The sequence below is a fragment of the Chaetura pelagica genome, unplaced genomic scaffold (assembly GCF_000747805.2).
Source record: "Chaetura pelagica isolate M959 unplaced genomic scaffold, ChaPel_1.0 scaffold963, whole genome shotgun sequence".
Lineage (NCBI taxonomy): Eukaryota > Metazoa > Chordata > Aves > Apodiformes > Apodidae > Chaetura > Chaetura pelagica.
In genome coordinates, this window is record NW_009952705.1 from 660,768 (window position 1) to 670,018 (window position 9,251).

Consider the following 9,251-nt stretch of genomic DNA (forward strand, 5'->3'; position numbering starts at 1 on the left):
GTTGTTGCCCGCGGGGGTGCGGGATGCGGGGGCTCAGCGCCCTGCCGGGCGGGCGGCTCCTCTCTCTGCCCCGATGGGTCAGAGCCGGCAGCTGGGGCCTGGGGGGGAGGGAGGGCATCAAGTCGGGGTGTTGTGCGGTTTGAGAGCGCTGCTGTGAAAAAGGAGCAGGAGGGTTTGTGTGCTGAGGCGGCGCTGCCCGGCGGAGCAGGAGCGGTTCGGGCAGAGCGCGGCGCTTTGAGCGGGTCACGAGGCTCCCATGAACCCGGCAGATGTTTTACTCGGGAGCAGCAAAACCTTTCCGAGCTGAGCTCTCCTGCCAGTTAAAGCAACAACAACAAGGAAAAAAAAAAAATCCTCACGCAACACAGAAGGCGCGTTTCATGCTCGAAAGGCCCTTTCCAGCTCTGGGGATGTTGCAGATCCCCAGGACCCGGCAGCGTGGCAGGAGATGCGATCGGAACTGATGCGGCGTCCCTGTGAATTCCCGCTCCTGACCTCCCGGCGCAGGAATCGCTATTTATATCGGTAGGAACATCCAGGGATAAATAAAGTAGTGTGAGTCAATAAGAATTGACTATAAAGCCAAGATCTTTATTCTCCAAGTGCGTGGTGCCCACAGCCTCACCTCTGCCGTGGGGCTGGTGCTGCTGCAGACCAGCAGGAGGAGCCTCAGCCCCCCCAGCGGCAGCACCGGTAGGTCCCAGTGCAGCACAGACCCTGCCTGGTTTGGGGGGACCAGGGGTCTTTCTCATCTCTGCAGTGGCAGCGGGTGTATGTGTTAGGGAGAGACTGATGGAGTGTTTGTGTTCGTGCTCCCGTGGTGAGCTGCACAGAGCAGGCGGGAATGGGGCTGGGTGCCCCACAGCTGGTCAGCGCGTGGTGTTCCTGTTTGCTTTGGGATGTTGGGAGTGGTGATGGGCACCAGCTGCAGTGACTGGGATGCACAGGGCTGGGACAAGGAGCCCAGTAAAGGCCCTGCTTGATGTCGTCACCTCATGCCCTGGGAGGCCAAGGGGGCCCTTTGCTGGGGCTACCAGTGCCACTACCCTGCAGTTGGTGCTTGACCACGGCCCCAGTGCATCTGGCTTCACTGGCAGGTTCAGGTTCGTGCCAGGATGGTCCTTGGCTGCTTTGGTATCCTCAATGCAGCACCTTCCTTTCCTCTGCATCCTCTTCCTACTCCTGCTGTGGTGCTGGGGGCAGCTGGGCCCATGGGTGGGAGCCACCAACTGACATGGCTGCAAAGGTTTTTCTTGTCTTGTCATGGAAGAGGTGGGTGTTTCTCTTGCTGGCCCCACTTCTGCCCGCAGACCAGCAGCTCAATGTGCTGCCTGCAGCACGTTGCAAAGTTTGTCATCAGGGGTGGAGCAGCATCTTTGCCATCTGCAGCTTCCTCCAGGTCTCTGCCAAACCCCAAATGCCTCTTCATTTATATGCCAGATAAGTGAGTAAAATTTCGTAGCAAACAGGCACTTCATTAATCACCTGCCTTTACCATTCTGCTCACTCCTGGAAAGGAATTCGGGGTCTTGATAATGGCTCTGTTGTCCAGGCATGTGCCTCAAAGACTGATGCACCTGTCTCAGCAATGAAATGGCTTTGCAGAGAAATACGATCGCCTGCAAACCCAAGGCCCTACTGACAGCAGGACTCAGATAAGATAATCTTCCTATGCCACAGGGTAGGGGAACAATACTTGCATTATAGATTATAGCCACGCTCAAACAAAGAGGTTATTCTTATTTTTCCCCTCTTGATGAACGCATTTTGTTTAAAACAATTATGGCTTTTTGAACAAGTTTGCTGCTGGGGCTGAGGAATGACTCCAAGACCTGAGGAGAGCCTGAAGCTCCAGGGACTTTCATCTGCCTGCCCTGGCAGCTCCTGCAGGGACACAACTCCCGGCCGGCAGCCGGGCTGTGCTCCTGCTCCAGCAGTGCCTGGCACCAGCCTTGGTTAGAGCAGGCAAAGCACATACCTGCCTGCCCATGGGACATCCCCAGGCAGCTCCACACGGGCTCCCAGCCTTGGGGCAGCTCTCCTGTGGCTGGGGGGACCCTCGTCCCTCCACTCTGTTCCCTGGGCACAAAGCAGGCATCCATGGCTCCACTCACACTGTTAGCTTTGCACAGGGACATTTCAGTTCCCTGATGATGAGCACGTGGAGGATTAATGGCTGATTGCTCATTGTGAGTGGTTTCTGCTCCTGCTCAGCATCTCAGAAGGCTACCCTGGCACTGAGGGCAGCAGTTGGGAGCTCAAACAGATCATTTGCCACGTGGGACAGTGGTGTCTGTAGAGGGGGGAGAGGCGAGGGGGACACACAGGGAGGATGGGGGGCCAGGGAGGATGGGGTGTGCAGTCTGTGCCCTTGCTGCTGCCTTGTGCTCCAGACAGACCACAGCCAGAGTTCAGACCTGGCAGACTGGGCTCAGGGCTCTGCAGGTTGCAGTGCTGTGCCAGGGCAGCCATTCTGGCCTGTCACCCACTGCCCTCTGCCTTCCCTCCCCTTCCAGATGGACCCAGTGCAGAAGGCAGTGATCAGCCACACCTTTGGCGTGCCCACCCCTCTCAAGAAGAAGCAATTCATCTCCTGCAACATCTGCCATCTCCGCTTCAACTCTGCAGTAAGTGGAACCAGGGGCACTGGGCAGGAGAGCGGGGCTGGGCTCAGTGGCTGAGCAGGAGCATCTCGCGGTGGGGACCGGGCAGGGACCCATCGTGCCAGCAGCAGCTCCTGCCCTCCCTTGTTCTTCAGCCACCCTAGCTGACATTGCCACCAACATCTCCCTGCTGGTGGGGTCTGGAGCTGCCATCTCCTCTGGTTGCCAGGCAGGCTTCTTCTGCTTCCTGTCGCTTTGTTTGGGTCTGTTCCTGCTTGCCTTGACCTCAGTGTTTACACTTAAGCTGCTTTATGCACCCATGCAATTCCTGTCTGATCCTTGGCAGCTGAGTATTGTCTGCCCTGCATGGGCTGCCCAGAGCTCTGTGGCAGGTGGGGTTTTGTTTTCCACAGCCTTTTATTCTAAGTAAATCAACGCAAGGTGCTGGGAGCTCCCCTTGCCTCCCTGTGTGTCAGCACCCACCTGGGCACTGCACCCTGCTTGGGCTGGCTCTGAGCTGCCTCAGCAGAGCCCAGGGCTGGGCACTGCTCTGCCACCAGGATCTGCACTGCTGGGCTTCGCCATCCTGCTCTGCAACCAAGTGGCTTGGGGCAAAGCATCACTTTCCTGTTCCAAGCTGCATCCCAGCTGGAAGCGCGGTGCTGGGACAGTCGGGCCTGCTGCCCCTGGGGACACCCCGTGCCCCTGTCCCTGCCCTTGTCCCCTGCAGTCAGGTCTGCATGCTGGCCCAGCAGACCCTGGCACGCCGGGCGTGTTGCTGCGCGGAGCCGCAGCCGTGACCCACTTAGGCAGCGCAGCCCCGTTATCCGGGGGGAGGTTATTTATTGTATTTGCTAATGAGGCCCCGTGCTCCAAACGGCCTTTTGCTTTCCCACGTACCCGGCATCGCTGCACACCCTGGACACCATTCCCAGCCCTTGGAATGCCGTGGGGGAGGGAAGGGATGCCTTTCCTACCAAGCACGGGAGGCATCAGCTGGCCTCTGAGAACGCCGTGCAAATTAATCCACCCTGCTCAGTGGTACAGTGTCTGAATTCATTTTGGATTTACTTTCTGTAAATTGCTGACCCGTGGTTGGTTTGGGGGACAATGAGGCATTGTCCCCAACTGTGCAGTACACAAATGTTCGGGTGATTTTCTTTTGTGTGCATTTTTATCAGTTCGGCACAGGCACGAACCCATCAACATGCGCTTCATTATTCAGCCCTCACTGGGGGAAAGGAGCCCATGAATGTAAATTGCGTGTTAGACACCCGTTGGGTTACAATGGGCGTCGTGTCCTCCCCAGCAACACACTGTTTCATTTTATTTGTATAGCTAGCAATTCGTTGTACGTTGCTGAAGTCACAGATTTTGCCTGAAAGCTTCTTTTTAAAGTGACTTGATGCATTTAATCAGAGCAGGGTCCTTATCTTGGCCATGCAAAGTGGTGATGCCTTAGCAGAGCGATACCTCGGCCGAGTGCGTTTGCGTGCAGAGCCACCTGGTGGGAGGAGGAAAGCAGCTTTGTGCTGCACCCCGCTAAAGCCACCTCCGAGGTGGCCCCAGTGGAGGGGGAATGTCACCAGGGCTGGTGGCTGCACTGGAAACGTGTCTGAGTGGCCACAGCCCAGGGCTGACCCCTTCACCCGTCCTCCCGGTGTCCGTCAGTCCGGCCGCCCTGCCGCCGCCGTCCCCGTCTCTCCGTCCCCAGAACCAAGCAGAAGCTCATTACAAGGGCCACAAGCACGCACGGAGGCTGAAAGCCATCGAGGCCATGAAGAACAAGCAGAAGGCAGCGGGGGCTTCACTGGTGGCCACGAGCCCAGACAGCGCAGCCGACTTCGCCCCCAGCCCCGAGGGCAGCAGGGACCCCGGCAGTACAGGTACGGGGGGCAGGGGCACGGGGGGTCCCACACCAGCAGGACTGGCCAGTTCCCTGGGGCTGGTGTTCACAGCCCTGCCCAGTTGCAGCATCCTGAAGATCCCAGTTAAATCCCAACCCGTGGCAGCTTTGTGTCCAAGCATCCTGCCGCGGCCAGCTGCTGCTCAGGCTGAGGAGCCTGTGGTTGCTGCAGCAGAAACACCACCAGGAGAGCTAATAAACGAGCTTTTGTGTTCTGCTGAGGCCCCCAGCATGACAGGGAGGGTGGGAATCCAGCCCGGAAGCCTAGGGGGAGCCTGGCCCCATGTGTCCCTGCAGCAGTGGGGGGAAACGCTGGGTTCTCCCCCAGGATTTGGTGTCTCTGGGCGAGAGCAGCTGCAGGAGGGGCAGCATTCCCTGCATGTGCCCTAAGGAAGGCTCACACGTCTCCCCAGCTCTGCCCCTGCTTCAGGATGGGGCCAGTGGGACCCAGATCCCCCTGGATTGGGACAGCACTGGAGCTCACCCAGGCTTTTGTGCTGAGCCTGCCTGCCATGAGCTGCAGATAAAAGAGGGAATAGGAGAGATCTTGAGAACAGCCATCCTCAGCAGGGATGAACAGTAGGGATGAGCAGACAGTGCCCACAATGGTCTCCAGGAGGATGTGGGTGCTCTCTGAAATCCAGAAAACCTGTCCAGGCACAGAGAACTTTCCTGTTCTGTCCGTTTCTTTCTCTTTTCCCCCTTTTCCTTTCCCTCCTGCCAGCTCAAGCCAATGGTGTGCAGGAGCTGGAGGGTGAGGGCAGCAGCCGGGGGCTGCCACCCAGCGCCGAGGAGCCGCCCGCGGAGCTGCCGGGCAGCGCCGCCCCGCTGGGATCCCCGCCGGCCTCCGAGATCTCCGAGGGCACCTCAGATGCCACCAGCGTCACCTCCTCGGCTGCACCAACAGCCGAGGTGCAGGCAGCCGAGTCGGGCAGCAGTGCCAGCTCAGCCCCCGAGAGCGAGAAGGAGGGGAAGAAGAGCAAACAGCACCTGTACTGTCCCACCTGCAAAGTCACTGTCAACTCCCTGTCCCAGCTGGAGGCTCATAACACCGGTAAGAGCATCAGGGGGTGGGGACGGGCCCCTTGCAGCTCCCTCTGCAGGGAAATGGCAAGTGTTAATGAATGTTGCTTTAATTAAAACGAGGTAGTTAAGGTGGCTTACAGAGATAAGTGGTGGTGTTTTACCTGTGCCTCAGCTTATGAAGTGAATTTTAGCAAGGTCAAATGGTCTTATTGTTCATCTCTCCTAAAGACAATTTCAGATACATTTAATGAAGCTGTTGGAGGCTACAGCAGTTTGGTGTTAAGCTGGCAGCAGTGCCAGTGCCTCTCTTGGACCTGAGATAATACTTCCAAAAGCAGCTCAGGGCTTAGGGCTCAAGGCAGCTTTGGGAAGCCACTTGGGAATGTAACAAGCTCCAGACCCCGCAGTGGCTGTGGTGGGGAGAAGGGGCAGGGGGGGCAGACCCTGTGGGGCAGTGGTGGTGGGGCAGCCCAAGTGCAGGAGATTCCCAGCAGGTCTGTGGGTCCTGCAGTGCCAGCACCCAGCTCACCTCTTTCTCTGGAGGACACCCCAGGTTTAGAGGGAAGGGGCTTCTCTCCCCCAGTTCAGAAAGAACTAGGAACCAGTTCCCTCAGGCCGGGCTGCCCGCTGGCAGCAGCAGCAGCTGTGCACACGGGTTGGCTCAGGACACCACTGCGGCTTAACTGCAGACGTGTCCTTTTGCTTTTGTCAGCTCCTGTTACAAATTTAGGAGCTGATTTGGGGAGAAAGAACAAACAAACAAACAAACAAAATGTTTGCAGCTCGCGCTCCTCCGCGGCTGTCACACGCTCTCAGGCTCCTTGCTTAGCACCTTAAAAAATAGAATGAATTAGCAGTGGCTTAAATTACTTGTCCCTTGGCCCATGCCGCCGTCGCGGCGCTGGCAGGGGCAGGACAGAGCACCCTGTCCCCAGGTGTGCTGGGATTTTGGATCCCTCCTTCCTGCCCCGTGGCCCCGCTGAGCTATTCCTGGCTCTGCGGCCGGATCCCGTCTGACCTTGGGAGCAGCCCCGACGCTGCAGCTCTGCGGGCTGTGCTAATGCCCGGGGACAGGGAACAGGCTCCAGCACACCCTTAAAATAGCAGTTTCTCCGAAGGTCTGGCACATGGAGCAAGGGAGTCTTTGGGAAGCCGAGCATTTCTGGTCTGCCTGTGGAACACAGCTGGCCAACAAGAGCCTGGCAGGGCTTGGGCACAGGCCATGGTGTCCCCGACAGGAGGCCAGGCTCCCAGGCAGCTCCTTGTTCCCTCTGCCTGCAGGTGCTGCTGGGCACAGGGAGGTGGGGGACCAGGGCCCTGTGGGATGGGGGGACACACAGTGCTGCTGGGGGGGCTGCCATGGTGCTCAGCACGGCGCTGGGTTTGTTTGCAAAGTCCACGTGTGCCGAGTGTCCCCTCTGCCACCCAGGTGCCAAGCACAAGTCCATGCTGGAAGGTCACGGCACCCAGCTGCGGCGGGGCCGGGGTAAGCTCCTCTCCCGGCCAGGCCACAAGTCCAAGCGGATCGGCAACAAGGGCAGCATCAACATCCAGAACAAGGCGTTCCACTGCCAAGTGTGCGAGATCTACGTGAACTCAGAGACCCAGCTCAAACAGGTGATGATGCCAGTCCCTGGGATGATGGTACATGCCTTGCCCGGGGAACACAGGGCTGCGGGTGTGCAGATCCCTCTGCACAGGCACTGGGGCTCAGAGGTGGACACCTGACAGTCCCCCATGAGAAGGTGATGGGCATCCCCCATGGGCCCAAACCACCCAGTGCTGTGGATCTGCCCTCACTCTCCTGGCTCCCTGTGACCTGGCTGTTTTCCTCTCCCAGCACATGAGCAGCCGGAGGCACAAAGATAGGCTGGCAGGGAAGCCACCGAAGCCCAAGTACAGCCCCTACAACAAGCTGCAGAAGAATGCTGCCCTTGCAGTGAGTATTCTCAAGGTATCTGTCTGCCTGCAAACGACCCATCTGGTTTTCTCTCCAAAACATGTGTTGCCACATTAGCCACCTCCTGCAAGGAGACACAGGGGCTGCTTTTCTTAAAGCCTCTGTTCCTTGAATCCCATGATTCCATCAGAGCTGCTCCCCTAAGGGAGGATGGGCTGTAGCAGTGAGAATTTTGAGTCCTTATTGGTGGGAAAGAGAGCATGGGAATAATTGTGCATCCCCTAGCAGCAGCATTCCCAACTGCAGCCCTTGGGATTCCTCCACCCTTTCCGTGTTTTCTGAATGGCAGAGCTGTGCTGCTTGGGTGCTTGGGGCCAAGCCAAAGCTTTTGTTTGCAGAGACACATAGCTTAGCAGGGTGCTGGGCAGCAAACCCAGCAAATCGTCCCAGGGCAGCAAAGTGCTGTGGCAGGGAACAGCCCAGCAGGGCAGAGGCCAGGGCAGGCCTCAGGATCTGTGTGCTGGACCTCCCTGGGGAGGCTGTTGCCACTGGGGTACCCCTGTGTGCCCCCAGTCTGGAGGGGCTGCCCTGAGGGAGCGGGGCTGCAGGTCAGGGGCTGTGTCTGCTGCAGAGAGCTCAGCTGGAGGGGGAGGTGGGCGGGGGCTGGATCGGCAACAAGGGCAGCATCAACATCCAGAACAAGGCGTTCCACTGCCAAGTGTGCGAGATCTACGTGAACTCAGAGACCCAGCTCAAACAGGTGATGATGCCAGTCCCTGGGATGATGGTACATGCCTTGCCCGGGGAACACAGGGCTGCGGGTGTGCAGATCCCTCTGCACAGGCACTGGGGCTCAGAGGTGGACACCTGACAGTCCCCCATGAGAAGGTGATGGGCATCCCCCATGGGCCCAAACCACCCAGTGCTGTGGATCTGCCCTCACTCTCCTGGCTCCCTGTGACCTGGCTGTTTTCCTCTCCCAGCACATGAGCAGCCGGAGGCACAAAGATAGGCTGGCAGGGAAGCCACCGAAGCCCAAGTACAGCCCCTACAACAAGCTGCAGAAGAATGCTGCCCTTGCAGTGAGTATTCTCAAGGTATCTGTCTGCCTGCAAACGACCCATCTGGTTTTCTCTCCAAAACATGTGTTGCCACATTAGCCACCTCCTGCAAGGAGACACAGGGGCTGCTTTTCTTAAAGCCTCTGTTCCTTGAATCCCATGATTCCATCAGAGCTGCTCCCCTAAGGGAGGATGGGCTGTAGCAGTGAGAATTTTGAGTCCTTATTGGTGGGAAAGAGAGCATGGGAATAATTGTGCATCCCCTAGCAGCAGCATTCCCAACTGCAGCCCTTGGGATTCCTCCACCCTTTCCGTGTTTTCTGAATGGCAGAGCTGTGCTGCTTGGGTGCTTGGGGCCAAGCCAAAGCTTTTGTTTGCAGAGACACATAGCTTAGCAGGGTGCTGGGCAGCAAACCCAGCAAATCGTCCCAGGGCAGCAAAGTGCTGTGGCAGGGAACAGCCCAGCAGGGCAGAGGCCAGGGCAGGCCTCAGGATCTGTGTGCTGGACCTCCCTGGGGAGGCTGTTGCCACTGGGGTACCCCTGTGTGCCCCCAGTCTGGAGGGGCTGCCCTGAGGGAGCGGGGCTGCAGGTCAGGGGCTGTGTCTGCTGCAGAGAGCTCAGCTGGAGGGGGAGGTGGGCGGGGGCTCCCCAGCAGCAGGGTCCCTCCCTGTGTCCCCTCCTCCTTCCCCTCAGTCCAAGCTGGCTTTGCAGAAGCATCTCACCAAGACCCTGGCGACGCGCTTCCTGCCCAGCC

The 9,251-nt window shown here is 58.4% G+C and overlaps 1 protein-coding gene across 1 annotated transcript in view; it reads left to right on the forward strand.

Moving 5' to 3' along the window:
* Positions 1–9,251, forward strand: part of ZNF385C (zinc finger protein 385C) — a 53,766-nt gene that overhangs the window by 44,122 nt on the left and 393 nt on the right. The window contains exons 5-10 of the mRNA XM_009994196.1: positions 2,517–2,627; positions 4,318–4,489; positions 5,234–5,563; positions 6,965–7,152; positions 7,376–7,489; positions 9,191–9,248. Of these exons, the coding sequence (XP_009992498.1) occupies positions 2,517–2,627; positions 4,318–4,489; positions 5,234–5,563; positions 6,965–7,152; positions 7,376–7,489; positions 9,191–9,248 (973 nt within the window). The remainder of the gene's footprint in view (positions 1–2,516; positions 2,628–4,317; positions 4,490–5,233; positions 5,564–6,964; positions 7,153–7,375; positions 7,490–9,190; positions 9,249–9,251) is intronic.